The sequence below is a fragment of the Heterodontus francisci genome, chromosome 29 (assembly GCF_036365525.1).
Source record: "Heterodontus francisci isolate sHetFra1 chromosome 29, sHetFra1.hap1, whole genome shotgun sequence".
NCBI lineage: Eukaryota > Metazoa > Chordata > Chondrichthyes > Heterodontiformes > Heterodontidae > Heterodontus > Heterodontus francisci.
The window spans coordinates 1,452,589-1,477,699 of NC_090399.1; the positions used below are offsets into that span (position 1 = coordinate 1,452,589).

The 25,111-nt window shown below is 44.7% G+C and overlaps 1 protein-coding gene across 1 annotated transcript in view; it reads right to left on the reverse strand.

Annotated features, from left to right (window-relative positions):
- The window catches only part of LOC137345903 (uncharacterized), a 270,894-nt gene that overhangs the window by 57,864 nt on the left and 187,919 nt on the right, over positions 1 to 25,111 (reverse strand). Inside the window, exon 9 of the mRNA XM_068009144.1 lies at positions 4,855 to 4,962. Within this exon, the coding sequence (XP_067865245.1) occupies positions 4,855 to 4,962 (108 nt within the window). The remainder of the gene's footprint in view (positions 1 to 4,854; positions 4,963 to 25,111) is intronic.

A 25,111-nucleotide genomic window follows, 5' to 3' on the forward strand; every position in this document is an offset into this window, starting at 1 on the left:
CCTCATTGGCTACAGGTGAGGTCCCAGAGGCCTGGAGAATCGCCAATGTTGTTCCTTTGTTTAAGAAGAGTAGCAAGGATAATCTGGGTAATTATAGGCCGGTGAGAGTTACGTCAGTGGTAGGGAAATTATTAGAGAGGATTCTTAGGGACAGGATTTACTCCCATTTGGAAACAAACTTATTAGCGAGAGACAGCATGGTTTTGTGAAGGGAACGTCGTGTCTTACTAATTTGAGTTTTTTGAGGAAATGACGAAGATGATTGATGAAGGAAGGGCAGTGGATGTTATCTGTATGGACTTCAGTAAAGCCTTTGACAAGGTCCCTCATGGCAGACTGGTGCAAAAGGTGAAGTCACACGGGATCAGAGGTGAGCTGGCAAGACGGATACAGAACTGGCTCGGTCACATAAGACCGAGGGTAACAGTGGATGGGTGTTTTTCTGAATGGAGGGCTGTGACTAGTGGTGTTCCACAGGGATCAGTGCTGGGCCCTTTTCTGTTTGTAGTATATATAAATGATTTGGAGGAAAATGTAACTGGTCTGATTAGGAAGTTTGCAGACAACACAAAGGTTAGTGGAGTTGCGGATAATGATGAGGATTGTCAGAGGATACAGCAGGATATAGATCGGTTGGAGACTTGGGCGGAAAAATGGCAGATGGAGTTTAATCATGAGGGCAAGAAAGCTAGCAGAAAGGCACTTTACCTGAATGCTCGTAGCATTCGTACCAAGGTTGATGAGTTAACGGCACAAATCATTGCGAATGAATATGATTTGGTCGCCATTACGGAGACATGGTTATAGGTTGGTCACGACTGGGAGTTAAATATCCAGGGGTACCAGACTATTCGGAAGGACAGACAGACAGGAAGGTAAGGGAGGTGGTGTAGCTCTGATATTCAAGGACGACATCAGGGCGGTGCTGAGAGATGATATAGGTTCTATGGAGAATGAGGTTGAATCCATTTGGGTGGAAATTAGAAACTCTAAGAAGAAAAAGTCATTGATAGGCGTAGTCTATAGGCCACGAAATAATATCACATTGGGGCGGGCAATAAACAAAGAAATAACTAATGCCTGTAAAAATGGTACGGCAATTATCATGGGGGATTTTAATCTACATGTAGATTGGTCGAACCAGCTCAGTCAGGGTAGCCTGCAAGAGGAGTTCGTTGAGTATATCTGTGATAGTTTTCTTGAACAGTATGTAATGGAACAGACGAGGGAGCAAGCTATCCTAGATCTAGTCCTGTGTAATGAGACAGGAATAATTAATGACCTCATAGTTAGGGATCCTCTTGGAAGGAGTGATCACAGTATGGTTGAATTTAAAATACAGATGGAGAGTGTGAAGATAAAATCCAATACCAGGGTCCTGTGCTTGAACAAGGGGGACTACAATAGAATGAGGGAGGACTTGGCTAAAGTAGACTGGAAACAAAGATTTTGTGGTGGGACAGTTGACGAGCAGTGGAGGACTTTCAAAGCAATTTTTCAAAGTGCTCAGCAAAAGTATATTCCAGTGAAAAGGAAGGACTGGAAGAAAAGGGGTAATCTGCCATGGGTGTCTAAGGAAATCAGGGAGGCTATCAAATTGAAAGAGAAGGCATACAAAGTGGCCAAAAACAGCATGAAACTAGAGGATTGGGAAAACTTTAAAGGTCAACAGAAAGCCACAAAAAGAGCTATAAAGAAAAATAAGATAGAGCATGAGAAAAAACTAGCACAGAATTTAAAGACAGATAGCAAAAGTTTCTATAAATATATAAAACGAGGAAGAGTGGCTAAAGTAAAAGTTGGTCCTTCAGAGGATGAGAAGGGGAATTTAGTTATGGGATATGATGAAATGGCCGAGGCATTGAACAGATATTTTGTATCCGTCTTCGCAGTGGAGGACATTAATAACATGCCAGTAATTGACAAAGAGACGAATGTAGGTGAGGACCTGGAAACAATCATTATTACGGAAGAGGTAGTGTTGGGCAAGCTAATGGAGCTAAGGATTGATAAGTCTCCTGGCCCTGATGGAATGCATCCCAGGGTACTAAAAGAGATGGCGGGAGAAATAGCAGGTGCACTGACGGTAATTTTCCAAAATTTGCTGGACTCTGGGGTAGTCCCAGCAGATTGGAAAACAGCAGATGTGACGCCACTGTTTAAAAAGGGAGGTAGACAAAAGATGGGGAATTATTAACCTCTGCAGTGGGGAAGATGCCTGAGTCTATTATCAAGGAAGAATTAGCAGGGCATCTCGATAGAAATTGTCCCGTTGGGCAGACGCAGCATGGGTTCATGAAGGGCAGGTCATGCTTGACAAATCTTTTGGAATTCTATGAAGACATTACGAGCAAGGTGGACAATGGGGACCCAGTGGATGTGGTGTACCGAGATTTCCAAAAGGCCTTCGACAAGGTGCCGCACAAGAGGCTGCTGCATAAGATAAGGATGCATGGCGTTAGGGGTAAAGTATTAGCATGGATAGAGGATTGGTTGACTAACAGGAAGCAGAGAGTGGGATAAATGAGTGCTATTCTGGTTGGCAATCAGTCACTAGTGTGCCTCAGGGATCGGTGTTGGGACCGCAATTATTTACAATTTATATAGATGATTTGGAGTTGGGGACCACGTGTAGGGTGTCCAAGTTTGCAGATGACACTAAGATGAGTGGCAGAGCAAAGTGTGCAGATGACTGTGAAACTTTGCAGAGGAACATAGATACATTGAGTAAGTGAGCAAAGGTCTGGCAGATGGAATACAATGTTAATAAATGTGAAGTCATTCATTTCGGTAGGAGTAACAGTAAAAAGGATTATTACTTGAATGGTAAAATGTTGCAGCATGCTGCTATGCAGAGGGACCTGGGTGTCCTTGTGCATGAATCGCAGAAGGTTGGTCTGCAGGTACAGCAAGTAATTAGGAAGGCAAATGGAATTTTGTCCTTCATTGCTAAAGGGATTGAGTTTAAAAGCAAAAGGTTATGTTGCAGCTGTATAAGGTACTGGTGAGGCCACACCTGGAGTAGTGTGCAGTTTTGGTCCCCTTACTTGAGAAAGGATGTCCTGGCACTGGAGGGGATGCAGAGGAGGTTCACTAGGTTGATTCCGGAGTTGAGGGGGTTGGCTTATTAGGAGAAACTGAGTAGATTGGGATTATATTCATTGGAATTCAGAAGAATGAGGGGGGATCTTATAGAATCATATAAAATTATGAAGGGAATAGATAAGATACAAGTCGAGAGGATGTTTCCACTGGCAGGTGAAGCTAGGACAAGAGGGCATAGCCTCAAGATTAGAGGGAGCAGATTTAGGACTGAATTGAGAATTAACTTCTTCACCCAGAGGGTTGTTAATCTATGGAATTCCTTGCCCAGTGAAGTAGTTGACGCTACTTCAGTAAACGTTTTTAAAGCTAAGGTAGATATCTTTTTGAACAATAAAGGAATTAAGGGATACGGTGAGAGAGCAGGTAAGTGGATCTGAGTCCACAAAAAGATCAGCCATCATCTTATTGAATGTCGGAGCAGGCTCGAGGGGCCGAACAGCCAACTCCTGCTCCCAGTTCGTATGTTCTAATCCGGACAAATGTGAGGTAATGCATTTTGGAAGGTCTAATGCAGGTGGGAGGTATACAGTAAATGGCAGAACCCTTAGGAGTATTGACAGGCAGAGAGATCTGGGCGTACAGGTCCACAGGTCACTGAAAGTGGCAATGCAGGTGGATAAGGTAGTCAAGGCGGCATACGGCATACTTGCCTTCATCGGTCGGGGCATAGAGTATAAAAATTGGCAAGTCATGCTGCAGCTGTACAGAACCTTAGTTCGGCCACATTTGGAATATTGCATGCAATTCTGGTCGCCATACTCCCAGAAGGACGTGGAGGCTTTGGAGAGGGTACAGAAGAGGTTTACCAGGATGTTGCCTGGTCTGGAGGGCATTAGCTATGAGGAGAGGTTGGATAAACTCTGATTGTTTTCACTGGAACGACGGAGGTGGAGGGGTCACATGATAGAGGTTTACAAAGTTATAAGCGGCATGGACAGAGTGGATAGTCAGAAGCTTTTTCCCAGGGTGGAAGAGTCAGTTACTAGGGGACATAGGTTTAAGGTGAGAGGGGCAAAGTTTAGAGGGATGTGCGAGGCAAGTTCTTTACACAGAGGGTGGTGAGTGCCTGGAACTTGTTGCCGGGGGAGGTGGTGGAAGCATCTTGAGAAATACATGAATAGGATGGGAATAGAGGGATACGGACCCCGGAAGTGCAGAAGGTTTTCATTTAGGCAGGCATCAAGATCGGCGCAGGCTTGGAGGGCCGAATGGCCTGTTCCTGTGCTGTACTGTTCTTTGTTCTTTATTCTTATTAGTGTCAATCCTTGGACAAGTTGTGTGAGAGTCACAGTCCCATTGTATTAGTAACAATCCTTGGACGATGGGATTGTGACTCTCACACTAAATGTCCACGGATTGTCACTAATACAATGGGACTGTGAATCTCACACTAAATGTCCACGGATTGTCACTAATACAATGGGACTGTGAATCTCACACTAAATGTCCACGGATTGTCACTAATCACACTCCCATTGTAGTAGTGTCAATCCTTGGACAGTTAGTGTGACAGGCATAGTATTAAGGACAAATCTTTGATGGTTTCTATGATGTTGAATGGGTCATGAACTGTGGATAGACTTAAGGTGCCTGTTGTCATGAATAGATGGAACAATTGTATTGGAGACTAAAACAATGTATTTTGTTCAGTTCAGTTATGTGATAACTAAAGAGACAATTGCCCCATCTCAGTGATACAGTGAATATTCCTCCTGAATGCAGCATTGTTAGAACGTTTTCATTACTTACTGTTCTTTATTGCGAAGATTAAACCCAGCCCCACAGTAGACACGTAGACCATCACTGCAGTTGTGACTGCTGCTGCAATGTCACCATATGGAAGGGTGCATCTTTTAACTGTAGATAGAAGTGTGACAGTTTCAGTTACAATATCACGGGTTCTCTTGGTGTATTACTGTAAAATTAGTGTTACTATCAGATTACAGCGTTAGTCAGATTGGTGCATTACTGTTGGATTACTGCATTTAAGTAAAATTATTAAATTACTGTCATATTAGAGTGCTAAAGATTACTGCATTACTGTCAGATATCAGCATTATAGTAAAATTACTACATTACTGTCATTAGTGTTATAGTAGAATTACAGCACTACTGTCAGTGTCTGCAGAGACTCATTGACAGGATTGCGGCTGCCTGCAATGAACTTGGCCTAACCATCAGCCTCAAGAAAACTATCATGGGACAGAACATCAGAAATGCTCTATCCATCAATATCGGCGACCACACTGTGGAAGTGGTTCGAGGGTTCACCTACCCAGGCTCAAGCATCACCAGTAACCTGTCTCTCGATGCAGAAATCAACAAGCGGGAAAGGTGTTCGCTGCTATGTCCAGACTGGCCAAAAGGGTGTGGGAAAATGGCGCACTGACACGGAACACAAAAATCCGAATGTTTCAAGTCTGTCCTCCGTACCTTGCTCTACAGCAGCAAGGTCTGGACAACGTTTGTCAGCCAAGAGCGACATCTCAACTCATTCCATCTTCGCTGCCTCCAGAGAATCCTTGGCATCAGGTGGCAGGACCTTATCTCCAACGCAGAAGTCCTCGAGGCGGCCAACACCCCCATATACACCCTACTGAGCCAGCAGCGCTTGAGATGGCTTGGCCATGTGAGCCGCATGGAAGATGACAGGATCCCCAAAGACACATTGTACAGCGAGCTCGCCACTGGTATCAGACCCACTGGCCGTCCATGTCTCCGCTTTAAAGACTGCAAACGCCACATGAAGTCCTGTGACATTGATCACAAGTCGTGTGAGTTAGTTGCCAGTGATCGCCAGAGCTGGCAGACAGCCATAAAGGCAGGGCTAAAGAGTGGCGAGTCGAAGAGACTTAGCAGTTGGCAGGAAAAAAGTCAAAGGTGCAAGGAGAGAACCAACTGTGTAACAGCCCCGACAACCAATTTTATCTGCAGCACCTGTGGAAGAGTCTGTCACTCTAGAATTGGCCTTTATAGACACTCCAGGCACTGCTTCACAAAACAATGACCACTTCTAGGTGCTTACCCATTGTCTCTCGAGACAAGGAGGTCAAAGAGAGAGTGTTACAGTAGGATTACAGCATTCCTGTCAAATATCAGTATTATAGTAAGATTACTGTCAGATATTAGCATTATATTAAGATTACTACATTACATATTAGTGTTGCAGTAGGATTACTGCATTACTGTCAGATATCAGCATTATAGTAAGATTACTACAGTACTGTCATATTAGTGTTACAGTAAGATTACTGCATTACTGTCAGATATCAGCATTATAGTAAGATTACTACAGTACTGTCATATTAGTGTTACAGTAAGATTACTGCATTACTGTCAGATATCAGCATTATAGTAAGATTACTACAGTACTGTCATATTAGTGTTACAGTAAGATTACAGCCTTAATCATCGTGTTCCAGTATTATAGCATTCCTGTCAGATATCATTATAGTAATATTACTTCATTACGATGTCATATTAGTGTGTTACGACTGCTCAGGACGAAGCCCCCAATCAAAATGTATGATTCTGATCGTGATGGGAGCAATGCACTGTCAATTCAGTCCCGTTACTCCATAGGTCACAGCATATTTTTGTAAGATTTCCAAACCGGGAAAAGCAGTCAAATTGAACAATCTAGTAACCCCCAAATATAGTGAACAAACCAGGTATCTTTAGATAAAAACAAATTAACTATTTATTAAAAAATCTAAATCTTAAATACTACTCATATAAACCAATATCTAAAGACCTTATAACTTCTTATTTAAAAATCTAACTCCTGCATTTGCACACAGATACTCAAAAGCAACAGGGGCTCAGGTTTTAAAAGAATGTAGATTTTAAAACATACAAATATACATATGAATTAGGAGCAGGATTAGGCCACTCAGCCCCTTGAGCCTGCTCCATCATTCAATAAGTTCATGGCTGAACTGATTACTCCACATTTCCACCTACCCCCAATAACCTTCCACCCCCTTGCTTATCAAGAATCTATCTACCTCTGTCTTAAAAATATTCAAAGACTTTGCTTCCACTGTCTTTTGATAAAGAGAATTCCAAAGTGTCTCAACCCTCTGAGAAAGCATTTCTCCTCATCTCTGTCTGAAATGGGCAACCCCTTATTTTTAAACAGTGACCCCAAGTTCGAGATTCTCCCACAAGGACAAACATCCTTTCCACATCCACCCTGTCAAGACCCCTCAGGATCTTACACGTTTCAATCAAGTCGTCTCTTACTCTTCTAAACTCCAGTGGATACAAGCCGAAACCTGTCCAATCCAGCTCTTAGTCTAGTAAACCTTCTCTGTACTGCCCCCAATGCATCCTTCCTTCAATAAGGAGACCAGTACAGGGCACAGTACTCCAGATGTGGTCTCACCAATGCCCTGTATAGCTGAAGCATAACCTCCCGACTTTTGTATTCAATTCCCCTCGCGATAAACAATAACATTCTATTAGCTTTCCTAATTACGTGCTGTATCTGCATACTAATATTTTGTGATTCATGTACTAGGACACCCAGCTCCCTCTGTATCTCAGAGCTCTGCAATCTCTCACCATTTAGATAATCTGCTTCTTCTTTATTCTTCCTACCAAAGTGGCCAATTTCACATTTTCCCACATTATACTCCATTTGCCAGATCTTTGCCCAGTCACTCAACCTATCCATATCCCTTTGGAGCCTTCTTATGTCCTCTTTACAAGTTACTTTCCTACCTATCTTAGTGTTATCAGCAAATTTAGCAACCATACCTTCGGTCCCTTCATCTAAGTCATTTATATAAACTGTAAAAAGTTGAGGCCCCAGCACAGATCCCACTACTCATTGCATCTTCCCAACCAGAAAATGACCCATTTATGTTTCCTCACTGTTTCCAAGCCAATCTTCTAAACATGCCAATATGTTACCCCCACCCCCCCACCCCCGGACACCATGAGCTTTTATTTTCTGCAATAACATTTGATGTGGCACCTTTTATCAAATGCCTTCTGGAAATCTAAGTACAATACATCCACCAGTTCCCCTTTATCCACAGCACATGTAACTCCCTCAAAGAACTCCAATAAATTGGTTAAACATGATTTCCTTTTCACAAAACCATGTTGTCTCTGCCTGATTACCTTGATTTTTTTCTAAATGCCCTGCTAAACGTCTTTAATAATGGCTTCTAACATTTTCCCTAAGACAGATGTTAAGCTAACTGGCCTGTAGTTTCCTGCTTTCTGTCTCCCTCCGTTTTTGAATAAAGGAGTCACATTCACTATTTTCTAATCTAATGGAACCTTCCCCAAATCTAGGGAATTTTGGAAAATTAAAACTAACGCATCAACTATCTCTCTAGCCACTTCTTTTAACATCCGAGGATGAAGTTCACCAGGGCCCGGGGGCTTGTCAGCCCACAGCTCCAACAATTTGTTCAGTACCACTTCTCTGGTGATTGTAATTTTCTTGAGTTCCTTCCTCCCTTCCATTTCCTGACTTACAGCTAATACTGGCATGTTATTTCTATCCTCAATAGTGAAGACTGATGCAAAATATATGTTCAATTCATCTGCCATCTCTTTATTATCCATTATTAATTCCCCAGACTCATTTTCTATAGGACCAATGCTCACTTTGTTAAAGTCTTTTCTTTTTTAAATATCTAAAGAAACTCTTACTGTCTTTATATTTCTAGGTAGCTTTCTCCCGTACTCTAATTTTACCTTCCTTATCAATCTTTTAGTTATTCTTTGCTGTTTTTTATATTCTGTCCAATCTTCTGACCTGCCTCCCATCTTTGCGCAATTATAGACTTTTTAAGTTTGATACTATCTTTAACTGTTTTAATTAACCACGCATGGCAGGTCTCACCCTTGGAATTTTCCTTTCTCGTTGAAATGTATCTATTCTGTGTATTCTGAAATATCCCCTTAAATGTCTGCCACTGCATCTCTGTTGACTTATCCCCTAACCTGATTTGCCAGTTCACTTTAGCGAGCTCCGCTTTCATGCCCTCATAATTGCCCTTATTTAAGTTTAAAATACTAGTCTTGGACCCACTCTTCTCTCCCTCAAACTGAATGTAAAATTCAATCATGATCGCTGCTACCTCGGGGCACCTTAACTGTGAGGTCATTAATTAATCCTACCTCGTTGCACAATACCAGGTCTAGTATAGCCTGCTCTCTGGTGGCTCCAGAATGTGTTGTTCCAAGAAATTATCCTGAAAACATTCTATGTACTCCTCATCTAGGCTACCTCTGCCCATCTGATTTTTCCACTCTATATGTAGGTTAAAATCCCCCATAACTATCGCTGCCATTATTTCTTCCTTTATACCCCATCCTGCAGTGTGGTTAATGTTAGGTGCCTGGACACCACTCCCACAAGTAATGTCGTGCCTTTATGATTTCTCATCTCTACCCAAACTGCTTCTACATCCTGATCTCCTGAACTTAGGTCATCCCTCTCTATTGTGCTAACACTACTAACAGAGCTACCCCCTCCACCTTTTCCTAGCTTCCTGTCCTTCCTCATAGCCATGTACCATTCAATATTCAGGTCCCAATCTATGTCATCCTGCAGCCATGTCTCTGTAATGGCTATCAGATCGTACTTATTTATTTCTATTTGTGCTCTCAGTTCATCTGTTTTGTTTCGAATGCTACTTGCATTCAGATACAGAGCCTTTAGTTTTGTCCTTTTATTATTTTTGCAACCTCTAGCTTTATCTGTTGATTTACTCTTAGATTTGTATGCTCTGTCCCTTCCTGTCACCGTCTGTTTATCATTTTCCATATTAATGCCTTACTCTTGCCTTGTCTCTGCTCCTTGATTTACCAGAGATTATTACCTTTGAGGTTCTGCTTCTTAATTTGGTGCCAAGTTTCTCACACTGACTACACAGAACCTTTTATACAAGATCTCATGAAGGGTCACTGACCTGAAACGTTAACTCTGCTTCTCTCTCCACAGATGCAGCCAGACCTGAACATTTCCAGCATTTCTTATTTTTATTTCAGATTTCCAGCACCTGCAGTATTTTGCTTTTATGATTATGCAGAACCTCTTTCCTTGTCCTACATGGACTACGCCGACTGGATCCTCCTCTCTCACTGGAAGATCCTCTCCAGCCCTGAGCAGATGTCCTGCACCCTGGCACCGGGCAGGCAACACAGCCGTCTGGACTCTCACTCTTGCTGCAGAGAACAGAGTCAATCCCCTTCACTATACTGTCCCCAACTACCACTACATTCCTTTTTTCACCCTCCACTTGAATGGCTTCCTGTACCATGGTCATAGTCATAGTCGTACAGCATGGAAACAGGCCCTTCAGCCTGCTGCGTTCCATGCCGACCTTAATGCCTATCTGTACTAATCCCACCTGCCTGCATTAGTTCCATATCCCTCCATGCCTTGCACATTCAAGTACCTGTCCAGATGCCTCTTCAATATTGCTACTGTTCCTGCCTCCACCACCTCCTCAAAGAAGAACAGTACAGCACAGGAACAGGCCATTCAGCCCTCCAAGCCTGCGCCGATCTTGATGCCTGCCTAAACTAAAACCTTCTGCACTTCCGGGGTCCGTATCCCTCTATTCCCATCCTATTCATGTATCTGTCAAGATGCCTCTTAAACGTCTCTATGGTACCTGCTTCCACCACCTCCCCCGGCAACAAGTTCCAGGCACTCACCACCCTCTGTGTAAAGAACTTGTCTCGCACATCCCCTCTAAACTTTGCCCCTCGCACCTTAAACCTATGTCCCCTAGTAACTCACTCTTCCACCCTGGGAAAAAGCTTCTGACTATCCACTCTGTCCATGCCGCTTATAACTTTGTAAACCTCTAGCTCATTCCAGATACCCACTCTTCTTTGTGTGAAAAATTTACCACTTTGATCCCCTTTAAACATCCTCCCTCTCACCTTAAATCTATGCCCTCCAGTTTTATTCACCCCTACCATGGGAAACCGACTCTGGCTATCTACCCTATCTATGCCTCTCATAATTTTATATACCTCTCTATCATGTCCCCTCTCAGCCTCCTTCGCTCCAGGGATACAGACCCAGCCTATCCAATCTCTCTTTGTAACTCAAGCCCTCCAAACCAGGCAACATCCTTGTGAATCATTTCTGCACCATCTCTAGCTTAATCACATCTTACCTGTAGTGCGGCGACCAGAACTGCACACAGTATTCCAAATGCGGCCTAACCAACGTTATGTGCGACTGTAACATGACGTCCCAACTCTTGTCCTCAATGCCTCGGCCGATGAAGGCAAGCATGCCATACACCACCTTCACCATCCTGTCTATCTGTGTTGCCACTTTCGGGGAACTATATACTTGCACCCCAATGTCTCTCTGCTCAACAACACTCCCCAGGACCCTGCCAATCACTGTATATGTCCAGCCCTGGTTTAACTTCCCAAAATGCATCACTTCACACTTGTCTGCGTTAAATTCCATTTGCCAATCCCTTGCCCACTTTCCCAGTTGATCTTTATTCTGTTTATTCATATACAAGGAGAAAGAGGGTAACTAGAGAAAGGATTGGCCCACTCAAGGACAAAAGAGGAAATTTATGCGTGGAGTCAGAGAAAATGGGTGAGATTCTAAACAAGTACTTTGCATCGGTATTCACCGAGGAGAGGGACATGACGGATGTTGAGGTTAGGGACAGATGTTTGATTACTCTAGGTCAAGTCGGCATAAGGAGGGAGGAAGTGTTGGGTATTCTAAAAGGCATTATGGTGGACAAGTCCCCAGGTCCGGATGGGATCTATCCCAGGTTTCTGAGGGAAGCGAGAGAGGAAATAGCTGGGGCTTAAACAGATAACTTTGCGGCATCCTTAAACACGGGTGAGGTCCCGGAGGACTGGAGAATTGCTAGTGTTGTTCCCTTGTTTAAGAAGGGTAGCAGAGATAATCCAGGTAATTATAGACCGGTGAGGCTGACGTCAGTGGTAGGGAAGCTGCTGGAGAAGATACTGAGGGATAGGATCTATTCCCATTTGGAGGAAAATGGGCTTATCAGTGATAGGCAACATGGTTTTGTGCAGGGAAGGTCATGTCTTACCAACTTAATAGAATTCTTTGAGGAAGTGACAAAGTTGATTGAGGGAAGGGCTGTCGATGTCATATACATGGACTTCAGTAAGGCGTTTGATAAGGTTCCCCATGGCAGGCTGATGGAGAATGTGAAGGCGCATGGGGTCCAAGGTGCACTAGCTAGATGGATAAAGAACTGGCTGTGCAACAGGAGACAGAGTAGCAGTGTAAGGGAGTTTCTCAAAATGGAGACGTGTGACCAGTGGTGTTCCACAGGGATCCGTGCTGGGACCACTGTTAGTGAAATACATAAATGATTTGGAGGAAAATATAGGTAGTGTGATTAGCAAGTTTGCAGACGACACTAAGATTGGTGGAGTAGCAGATGGTGAAGGGGACTGTCAGAGAATACAGCAGAATATAGACAGATTGGAGAGTTGGGCAGAGAAATGGCAGATGGAGTTCAATCAGGGCAAATGTGAGGTGATGCATTTTGGAAGATCCAATTCAAGAGTGAACTATACAGTAAATGGAAAAGTCCTGGGGAAAATTGATGTCCAGAGAGATTTGGGTGTTCAGGTCCATTGTTCCCTGAAGGTGGCAACGCAGGTCAATAGAGTGGTCAAGAAGGCATACGGCATGCTTTCCTTCATCGGACGGGGTATTGAGTATAGGAGTTGGCAGGTCATGTTACAGTTGTATAAGACTTTGGTTCAGCCACATTTGGAATACTGCGTGCAGTTCTGGTCGCCACATTACCAAAAGGATGTGGATGCTTTGGAGAGGGTGCAGAGGAGGTTCACCAGGATGTTGCCTGGTATGGAGGGCGCTAGCTATGAAGAGAGGTTGAGCAGATTAGGATTATTTTCATTAGAAAGACGGAGGTTGAGGGGGGACCTGATTGAGGTGTACAAAATCATGAGAGGTATAGACAGGGTGGATAGCAAGAAGCTTTTTCCCAGAGTGGGGGATTCAATTACTAGGGGTCATGAGTTCAAAGTGAAAGGGGAAAAATTTAGGGGGGATATGCGTGGAAAGTTCTTTACGCAGAGGGTGGTGGGTGCCTGGAACGCGTTGCCAGCGGAGGTGGTAGACGCGGGCACGATAGCGTCTTTTAAGATGTATCTGGACAGAAACATGAATGGGCAGGAAGTAGAGATACAGACCCTTAGAAAATAGGCGACATGTTTAGATAGAGGATCTGGATCGGCGCAGCCTTTGAGGGCCGAAGGGCCTGTTCCTGTGCTGTAATTTTCTTTGTTCTTTGTTGAAACCTGAGACAACCTTCTTCACTGTCCACTATACCACCAATTCTGGTGTCATCTGCAAACTTACATTACTTACATGCCCCCAACATTCAGATCCAAGTCATTAATATATATGACAAACAACAGAGGGCCCAGCACTGATCCCTGCGGCACACCACTGGTCACCGGCCTCCAATCTGAAAAACAACCCTCCACGACCGCCCTCTGCCTCCTATCACCAAGCCAATTTTGCATCCAATTTGCGAGCTTACCCTGGATCCCACGTGCTCGAACCTTCTGGACCAGCCTACCATGCGGGACCTTGTCAAAGGCCTTGCTAAAGTCCATGTAGACAACGTCCATTGCCCCTCCCTTGTCAATCCTCTTGGTCACCACCTCGAAAAACTCAATCAAATTCGTGAGACATGATTTCCCACGCACAAAGCTATGCTGTCTATCCCGAATCAGACTTTGCCTTTCCAGATGCACATAAATCCTGTCTCTCAGAATCCCTTCCAATAACTTTCCCACCATTGATGTCAGGCTCACCGGCCAGTAGTTTCCTGGCTTATCCCAGCTGCCCTTCTTAAATAAAGGCACAATATTAGCTATCCTCCAGTCTTCCGGTACCTCACCCGTGGCTAACAATGATACAAAAATCTCTGCCAGGGCCCCAGCAATGTCCTCCCTTGCTTCCCATAGCATCCTAGGATACACCTGGTCAGGCCCTGGGGATTTATCCACCTTAATGCGCTTCAAAGCCTCCAACACCACCTCCTTTGTAATGTTGATATACTGCAGGATATCGCTGTTCCCTCCATTGAACTCACTAGCTTCCATGACCTTCTCCACAGTAAATACAGACGAGAAGTATTAATTTAAGACCTCGCCCATTTCCTGTGGCTCCACACATAGATTACCACACTGATCCTTGAGGGGACCTACTCTCTCCCTGGCTACCCTTTTACTCTTACTATACTTGTAAAATCTTTTAGGTTTTTCCTTTATCTTATCTGCCACGGAAATCTCATGGCCCCTTTTTGCCCTCCTATTTTCCTTCTTAAGTGTAGTCCTACATCCCCTATACTCATCGAGGGACTCGCTCGATCCCAGCTGCCTAGTCCTGACCAGACCCTCAATAACCCTCGTCAACCAAGGTTCCCTAAACTTGCCAACCTTGCCCTTCCATCTAACAGGAACATGCCGGCCCTGAACTCTTCATTTCTCACTTTAAAAGCCTCCCACTTGCCAGACGTCCCTTTACCTGTAAACAGCCTCTCCCATTCAACTTTGGAGAGTTCCTGTCTGATGCCATCGAAATGAGCCTTCCCCCAATTTAGGACTTCAACCTGAGGACCAGTCCTATCCTTTTCCATAACTATCTTGAAGCTAATAGAGTTATGGTCACTGGTCCCAAAGTGCTCCCCCACTGACACATCAACCACCTGCCCATCCTCATTTCCTGAGAGGAGGTCGAGTGTAGCCCCTTCTCCAGTAGGGCCATCCACATACTGCTTCAGAAAACTGTCCTGGACACACTCAACAAATTCTTCCCCATCTGATCCCTTATCCCTGATGTCTCTGAACGGATAGAGGGCATTCTGAAGGGGGAGGCTGAACAGCCAGAGGTTGTGGTACACATCGGTACCAATGACATAGGCAGGAAGAGTGATGAGGTCCTGCAAGGGGAGTTTAGGGAGTTAGGTAGTAAGTTAAAAAGCAGGACCTCTAGGGTTGTAATCTCTGGATTTCTCCCTGTGCCATGTGCCAGTGAGGCTAGAAATGGGAAGATAGTGCAGCTAAACACGTGGCTAAGCAGCTGGTGTAGAAGGGAGGGTTTCAGATATCTGGACCATTGGGCTCTCTTCAGGGGCAGATGGGACCTGTACAAGAAGGACTGGTTGCGTCGAAACTGGAAGGGCACTAATATCCCGGCTGCAAGGTTTGCGAGCGTCACTCGGGAGGGTTTAAACTAGAGTGGCAGGGGGGTGGGAACCAGAGCAGTAGGACAGCTTGTTAAGTAAATGAGGAGGACATCGTAAATAAGGCCAGTAAGACTAAGAGGAAGAGCAGGCAGGGAGATGTTGCTGAGCACAGCGGGACTGGTGGTCTGAAGTGCATTTGTTTCAATGCGAGAAGTATAACAGGTAAGGCAGATGAACTTAGAGCTTGGATTAGTACTTGGAACTATGATGTTGCTATTACAGACACTTGGTTGAGGGAAGAGCAGGATTGGCAGCTAAATGTTCCAAGCTTTAGAAGCTGCAGGCGGGATAGAGGGGGATGTAAAAGGGGTGGGGGAGTTGCATTACTGGTTAAGGAGAATATCACAGCTGTACTGCGGGAGGACACCTCAGAGGGGTCATGCAGCGAGGCAATATGAGTGGAGCTCAGGAATAGGAAGGGTGCAGTCACGATGTTGGGGGTTTACTACAGGCCTCCCAACAGCCAGTGGGAGGTAGAGGAGCAGATATGTAGACAGATTTTGGAAAGATGTAAAGGTAACAGGGTTGTTGTGGTGGGTGATTTTAACTTCCACTATATTGACTGGGACTCACTTAGTGCTAGGGGCTTGGATGGGGCAGAATTTGTGAGGAGCATCCAAGAGGGCTTCTTGAAACAGTATGTAGATAGTCCAACTAGGGATGGAGCCATTCTGGACCTGGTATTGGGGAATGAGCCCGGCCAGGTGGTGGAAGTTTCAGTGGGGGAGCATTTCGGGAGCAGTGACCATAATTCCATAAGTTTTAAGGTTCTTATGGATAAGGATAAGAGTAGTCCTCGGGTGAAGGTGCTAAATTGGGGGAAGGCTAATTATAACAATATTAGGCAGGAACTGAAGAATTTAGATTGGGGGCGGCTGTTTGAAGGTAAATCAACATCTGACATGTGGGAGTCTTTGAAACGTCAGCTGATTAGAATCCAGGACCAGCATGTTCCTGTGAGGAAGAAAGACAAGTTTGGCAAGTTTCGGGAAGCTTGGATAACACGCCATATTGTGAGCCGAGTCAAAAAGAAAAAGGAAGCATTAGTAAGGGCTGGAAGGCTAGGAACAGATGAAGCACTTGAGGAATATAAAGACAGTAGGAAGGAACTTAAGCAAGGAGTTAGGAGGGCTAAAAGAGGTCATGAAAAGGCATTGGCAAACAGGATTAAGGAAAATCCAAAGGCATTTTAGACATAAATAAAGAGCAAGAGGATAATCAGGGAAAGGGTTGGCCCACTCAAGGACAGAGATGGGAATCTATGCGTGGAGCCAGCAGAAATGGGCGAGGTATTAAATGAGTACTTTGCATCAGTATTCACCAAAGAAAAGGACTTAGTGGATGATGAGCCGAGGGAAGGGAGTGCAGATAGTCTCAGTCATCTCATTATCAAAAAGGAGGAGGTGTTGGGTGTCTTGCAAAGCATTAAGGTAGATATGTCCCCAGGGCCTGATGGGATCTACCCTAGAATACTGAGGGAGGCAAGGGAAGAAATTTCTGGGGCCTTGACAGAAATCTTTGCATCCTCATTGGCTACAGGTGAGGTCCCAGGGGACTGGAGAATCGCCAATGTGGTTCCTTTGTTTCAGAAGGGTGGCAAGGATAATCCAGGAAATTATAGGCCGGTGAGCCTTACGTCGTTGGTAGGGAAGCTATTAGAGAGGATTCTTCGGGACAGGATTTACTCCCATTTGGAAACAAACGAACTTATTAGCGAGACAAAGCATAGTCGTGTCTTACTAATTTGGTTGAGTTTTTTTGAGGAAGTGACGAAGATAATTGATGAGGGAAGGGCGGTGGATGTTGTCTATATGGACTTTAGTAAAGCCTTTGACAAGGTGCCGCATGGCAGACTGGTGAAAAAGGTGAAGTCACACGGGATCAGAGGTGAGCTGGCAAGATGGATACAGAACTGGCTCAGTCATAGAAGACAGAGGGTAGCAGTGGATGGGTGTTTTTCTAAATGGAGGGATGTGACTAGTGGTGTTCCGCAGGGATCAGTGCTGGGACCTTTGCTGTTTGTAGTATATATAAATGATTTGGAGGAAAATGTAGCTGGTCTGATTAGTAAGTTTGCGGACGACACGAAGGTTGGTGGAGTTGCGGATAATGATGAGGAATGTCAGAGGATACAGCAGGATATAGATCGGTTGGAGACTTGGGCGGAGAAATGGCAGATGGAGTTTAATCCGGACAAATGAGAGGTAATGCATTTTGGAAGGTCTAATGCAGGTGGGGGGGGTATACAGTAAATGGCAGAACCCTTAGGAGTATTGACAGGCAGAGAGATCTGGGCGTACAGGTCCACAGGTCACTGAAAGTGGCAACGCAGGTGGATAAGGTAGTCAAGAAGGCATACGGCATGCTTGCCTTCATCGGTCGGGGCATAGAGTCTAAAAATTGGCAAGTCATGCTGCAGCTGTACAGAACTTTAGTTCGGCCACACTTAGAATATTGCGTGCAATTCTGGTCACCACACTACCAGAAGGACGTGGAGGCTTTGGAGAGGGTACAGAGGAGGTTTACCAGGATGTTGCCTGGTCTGGAGGGCATTAGCTATGAGGAGAGGTTGGAAAAACTCGGATTGTTTTCACTGGAACGACAGAGGTGGAGGGGCAACATGATGGAGGTTTACAAAGTTATGAGCGGCATGGACAGAGTGGATAGTCAGAAGCTTTTTCCCAGGGTGGAAGAGTCAGTTACTAGGAGACATAGGTTTAAGGTGCGAGGGGCAAAGTTTAGAGGGGATGTGCGAGGCAAGTTTTTTACACAGGGTGGTGAGTGCCTGGAACTTGCTGCCTGGGGAGGTGGTGGAAGCAGATACGATAGCGACGTTTAAGAGGCATCTTGACAAACACATGAATAGGAAGGGAATAGAGGGATATGGGCCCCGGAAGTGCAGAAGGTGTTAGTTTAGGCAGGCATCAAGATCGGCGCAGGCTTGGAGGACCGAATGGCCTGTTCTTTGTTATTTGTTCTTAACACAAAGGCAATCCCAGTCAATATTAGGGAAGTTAAAATCACCTGCTATTACAACCCGAGGATTCCTACAACTATCAGTTATTTCCCTACATGCTCCTCCACCTCCCTCTGACTATTGGGGGGCCTATAGTATAATCCCATCAAAGTGATCATCCCTTTCTTATTTCTGAGTTCTACCCATATGGCCTCACTGGACATTCCCCCGGGATACCCCCTTAAGTACTGCCGTGATGTCCTCCCTAATCAATAGTGCAACTCCCCTCCTCTCTTACCTCCACCTCTGTCACGCCGGAAGCATCGGTACCCCGGAACATTGAGCTGCCAGTCCTGCCCATCCCTCAACCATGTTTCTGTAATAGCTATAATATCACAATCCCTTGTACCGATTCATGCTCTGGGTTCATCTGCCTTACCTGTCAGGCTTCTTGCATTAAAGTCAATGCAGTTTAGCCTACGACCTTCCACACTCCCTGTCCTGCCCCTGCCCAGCCTGCCTACTGGACTTGCTTGTTTTAACCTCTACATTTGCCTCAACTATCTCATCTGAGAGACTACTACTTTGGGTCCCACCCCCTCTGCAAGACTAGTTTAAACCCTCCCAAGTAGTAACAGCAAACCTTGCCACAAGGATATTGGTCTCCTGCCAGTTCAGATGCAACCCGTCCGTCTTGTACAGGTCACCTCTGCACCAGAAGAGATCCCAATGATCCAAGTAGCTGAAGCCCTCCCGCCTACACCAACTCTTCAGCCACGCATTCATTTGCCTCATCCTCCTACTCCTACCCTCACTAGCACGTGGCACAGGGAGTAATCCTGAGATTACAACCCTGGAGGTCCTGCTTTTAACCTTCTGCCTAACTCCCTATATTCACTTTGCAGGACCTCATCTCTCTTCCTGCCTATGTCATTAGTACCAATATGGACCACGACCTCTGGCTGCTCACCCTCCCCTTTCAGAATGTCCTGCAGCCGCTCCGAGACATCCTTGACCCTAACACCATGGAGGCAACATACCATCCTGGAGTCTCGTTTGTGGGCACAGGAACGCCTATCTGCACCTGTTATGTTACAATCCCCTATAAATATAGCTTTTCCAACCCTTTTCCTCCCCTACTGTGCAGCAGAGCCCTCCGTGGTGCCACAAACCTGGCTGTTGCTGCTTTCCCCTGGGAGATTTTTAGATTTGGATTTAGAGATACAGCACTGAAACAGGCCCTTCGGCCCACCGAGTCTGTGCTGACCATTAACCACCCATTTATACTAATCCTACACTAATCCCATATTACTACCACATCCTCACCTCTCCCTATATTCCCCTACCACCTACCTATACTAGGGGCAATTTATAATGGCCAATTAACCGACCAACCTGCAAGTCTTTTGGCTGTGGGAGGAAACCGGAGCACCCGGAGGAAACCCACGCAGACACAGGGAGAACTTGCAAACTCCGCACAGGCAGGACCCAGAATTGAACCCGGGTCGCTGGAGCTGTGAGGCTGCAGCGCTAACCACTGCGCTGCCCAAGCGGTATATCTGTTTGAGAGGGGGATGGCCACAGGGGACTCCTGCACTACCTGCCTGCGCCTACTATTCCGTCTGGTGGTCACCTATCTCTTTTCTGCCTGTGCAGCCATTACCTGCAGTGTGACCACCTCGCTAAACGTGCTATCCACGACGTCCTCAGTATCGCACATACTCCACAGTGAATCCAGCCACAGCTCCAGCTCCGTAATGCGGGTAGTCAGTAGCTGCAGATGGATACACTTCCTGCACACATGGTCATCAGGGACACTGGAAGCTTCCCTGATTTCCCACATAGTGCAGGAGGAGCATATCATGGGGCTGAGCTCTCCTGTCATGACCTACCCTTGGGTTAATTAGTTACTCCCTGAAATAAAAAATACTAATTATACTAGGGGCCTTGTTCTACCCACTTTAATCCAAAGTCCTTAAAAAAAAAAAAAAGCTTTAGTGGTACTCACCTTATCACCAGAGATTTTTTTCAAAACAAAAAAAAACTTTCCCATTTTTTTTTTAAGGTATTCTAACAGCTGCAGCTCTCCTCTGATGTCACTGTTTGCCTTTTTAAAGAAGCTTTTTTAAACACCACCGGTCTCACTCAGTCTCCTTCTTTCCCGCTGCCGCTGCTCTTTTTAAACACCGCTGGTCTCACTCCGTCTCCAGTCAGGTTGCTCATCCACCCTGCAACTCCCACTCACATCCAAACAAGCTGCAAGAACCTCAAACGTGTCAGACAATCGCAAAGGCTGAGGCTCCTGCACTCCAGCCCTCTGGGTCCCCTTACCCGCCTCAGCCACACCCTCCTGTCCCTGACCACAGATCAGATTAGAAGACCCTAACAAATCAGAAGACCACCTCCTGATATAAAATGTCCAGGTAATTTTCCCCCTCCCTGATGTGTCGGTGTCTGCAGCTCGGACTCCTGCTCAGTGACTCTGAGCCAAAGCTTTTCGAGCCGCAAACACTTACTGCAGATGTGTTTGCCCTGGATCACACTGGCATCCAGGAGTTCCCACAAGCTGCAGCCGTGACACATAACTTGTCCTGCCATCCTTAATGTGTTTTAATTACTAAATTAATTTATTCAATTTTTTTTAAATATATATATTTTATTAAGCTTACCACTAGTTCCTTTACTATTTTAAACGTTAGGATTAGAATGGACCTTAATCACTTACCAGATACTCACCAAACAGGTAGCTTCTTCCCAAACCAATTGCCTACCTGCTTGCCTGTGATGTTTGATGCTATGTTTGGTTTATATTTATATTAAATGAAAAGTTTACCTGTATACTCACCCCAGCGGCTCTGTTTCCCTGCTCTCAATGTTGATTGTGACGTCACTCTGCTGTCACTTTTACTCAGAAATAAAACAGATAAACAAGTCTTTGTAAGTTATAATCCTGACGAATGGTCTTCCAATACAACACAGTCAAAGTTCATTTGCAATCTTCCAAGGTGTGCTGAAAAATAGGGCCCCTCAAAGATCGTGTTTCAGTAGTTCGGCTGTTGTAGTGTTAAACTCATTTTTTCCAGCAATGAACACAGCAGATATGAATAATTTGTTGTGAAGGAAAAAGCTTTTTCTTTTTTATGGAATTAATTTGGCTTGAAACTTTTCTCGAATTTTGAGAACAAAATAACATAGCTTTTTTTTCCTTTAGTTTAAATTGTCTGAGAGTTCGCAACTGAATGCTGCTCAGCTAATTTTCAAAGTCAAACCGCAACACTAAATCCGTGTCCTCTCTATCTCTGGCTGTTGCTTGGCAACCAGAATGCAGTCTGGCTCACTGAGCCTCCGGAACTTTCTGTCTTAAAGATGCACAGATTTTTATACAGTCTGAAAGGCACACTGCAACATTTCCCGAGGAGAGAAACAAAAAGACCGCGACAAATGTTACAGATTACAATATTACTGTCACATTAGTGTTACAGTAAGATTATAGCATTACTGTGTCATATTGTTACAGTAAAATTACTGCATTACTGTCAGATATCAGGATTTTGGTAAGATTACTGCATTTCTGTCATCAGAATTATAGTATTACTGCATTAGTCAGATATCAGGTTTTTGGTAAGATTACTGCATTACTGTGCCATATTAGCGCTACATTAAGATTACTGCATTACTGTCATATTAATCTGACAGTAATATTACAGCATTACTCAGATAGCAGCATTATAATCAAATTAATGCATTACTGTGTCATATTACTGTTACAGTAACATTACAATATTTCTGTCATATTAGTGTTAGTTAGATGAGTGCATTACTGTCAGATATCAGCATTATAGTCAGATTACTGCATTCCTGTGTCTTTTGTTTTACTCATTCATGGGATGTGGGTGTCACTGGTCAGGCCAGCATTTATTGCCCATCCCAAATTGCCCTTGAGAAGGTGGTGGTGAGCTGCCTTCCTGAACCGTTGCATTCCATATGGGGTCGGTACACCCACAGTGCTATTGGGGAGGAAGTTCCAGGATTTTCCAGCAAGAGTAATCATTAGAAATTATATTTTAAACACTACAGGTAAAGGGAAAATTAAAAAGTAGAGTCATTTATGCCATAAAAGGAGACCATTTGACCCATCAAGTCGATGCTGGCTCTCTATGGAGTAATCCAGTCAGATCCACTCCCCTGCTCAATCCCCATTGTCCTGCAAGTTTATTTCCTTTACGGAGCCATCCAATTTCCTTTTGAAATCATTGATTGTCTCCGCTTCAACCACCTTTTGTGGGCAGCGAGTTCCAGGTCATTGCCACTCGCTGTATAAAAAGTTCTCCCTTACATTCCCCCTGCATCTCTTGCCCAGAACTTTCAATCTGTGTCCTCTTGTCTTGTAGCATCAGTTAATGGGAATAGCTATTCCTGGTCTAACTTACCTAAGCCTGTCATAATCTTGTTCCCCTCTGTGAAATCTCCCCTCAATCTCCTTTGCTCCAGATTAACCCCAGCCTCTCCAAATTAACCTTGTAGCTAAAATCCTCTACCCCGGAATCATTCTGGTAAATCTCCTTTGCACCTTCTCAAGGGCCCTCATATTCCTCCTAAAATGTGGTGACCAGAACTGGGTGCAATATTCCAGTTGGGGCCACCAGAGCTTTACAAAGGTTCAGCATAACTGCCCTGCATTTGTACTCAGTGTTTCTATTTATGGAGCCCAAGATCCTGTATGCTTTACTAACCAGTCTCTCACTATGTAAAGCATACAGGATCCTGGGCTTAATAAACAGAGATGTAGAATACAAAAACAAGGATGTTATAGTGAACCGTTATAAAACATTGGTTTGGCCTCAACTGGAATATTGTGTCCAATCCTGGGCATCACACTTTAACAACAACGGATTGTTGTTTGGGACAGATGTTGAGACATTAGACAGGGTTCAGAAAAGATTTATGAGAAAGGTTCCAGGAATGAGAGACTTCAGTTACGTAGATAGATTGGAGAAGCTGAGGCTGTTTTCCTTAGAGAAGGTTGAGAGGAGATTTGATGGTAGTGTTCGAAGGCATGAAGGGTCTGGACATCAAAGATCGGGAGAAACTGTTCCCATTGACAGAAGGGTCGAGATCCAGAGGACACAGATTTAAAGTGATTAGCAAAAGAACCAAAGGCGACATGAGGAAGAATGTTTTTATTCAGCAGGTGGTTCACATCTGGAATGCACTGCCTGAGAGTGAGGTGGAGGCAGATTCAATTATAGCTTTCAAAACAGAATCAGATAATTATCTGAAGAGAAAGTATTTGCAGGACTATGGTAAGAGGTGAGGTGGGGTGGTGTGGACAAGCTGAGTAGCTCTCGCAGAGAGCTAGCATGGACACGACAGGCTGAATGGTTCCAGCACGGAAAAGACCATTCTATGGTTCTACAATAAACCAGTCTGTGTGCAACCGTGGGGTCATATTGGTGTCTGCACAGAGTGTGAAGAATGGAGTTTGGTAAGTAGCAGGATTTTAAGTGTTAATTCTGTCTGAAGTCTAATTTTCATTTATATTTAGCAATTGACTAAAATTACCGTGTAAGTTAAGAGGCAAGATAAGTTTCTTCCAGTTTTAAACAGGGGTACACAAGCTCTCTGAGAGTAGCTTTAGCTAGTTAATTAGGTAGATAACTTAAACTGGTTTCTGAGCTCCAGCAAAGCTGACTCATCATTGTTTCTCAGAGTATAAATTCAGGTGTCTGAGTGCTACTTCAGAGCACAGAATGTCAAGACAATAGTTTGGTGACTGATGGAGTTCAGTGATGAGGGAAACTTTAATTAAGAAAAAATAAATATAATTTAACACTAGGACAGGTGATGTGTCGTAGCTGCAGTATGAAGGAGCTCCTGGAAGCCCTGGAAATCCATGGCAACCACATATGTAGTAAGAGTCTGTGGCTTAAGGAGTTTCGGCTCAGTAGATACGCTGGAGGCTGAGCTGCAGACGTTGCAATGCATCAGGGATGGGGAAACATACCTAGACACATTGTTCCAGATGGCAGTCACACCCCTTAGGATAAGGTTGTCTGATTTTGTCAGTGGTCAGGGACAGAAGGGTGTGACTGCAAGTCAGGCAGGTAAGGGGATTGAGAAGGAAGAAGTTGAGCAAACTCAGCCCTTGCAATTGAGCAACAAGGTCAAGGTTCTTTCACAACAAAAACAAGAAATGCTGGAATCACTCAGCAGGTCTGGCAGCATCTGTGGAAAGAGAAGCAGAGTTAAGGTTTCAGGTCAGTGGCCCTTCTTCGGAACCTCAAGGTTCTTTCAGCTTGTTTGGACAAGAGCGAGGGCTGTATTGTGGATGAGCAGACTAACCATGTCACCACGGTACAGGAAGCAATTTAAATGGGGGCAGTACGGGACAGTACAGTCAGGGGATAGACATTGTTCTCTGTAGCCGAGAGCAAAAGTCCAGAAGGCTGTGTTGCCTGCCCAGTGCCAGGGTTCAGGACATCTGCTCAGGGCTGGAGAGGAACTTGAAGTGGGAGGGGGAGGGTCCAATGCTCATGGTCCATGTAGGTACCAACAACATAGATCTTCTTTGACCTCCTTGTCTCGAGAGACAATGGGTAAGTGCCTGGAGGTGGTCAGTGGTTTGTGGAGCAGCTCCTGGAGTGGCTATAAAGGCCAATTCCAGAGTGACAGGCTCTTCCACGGGTGCTGCAGATAAAATTGGTTGTCAGGGCTGTTACACATTTGGCTCTCCCCTTGCGCTTCTGTCTCTTTTCCTTCCAACTGCTAAGTCTCT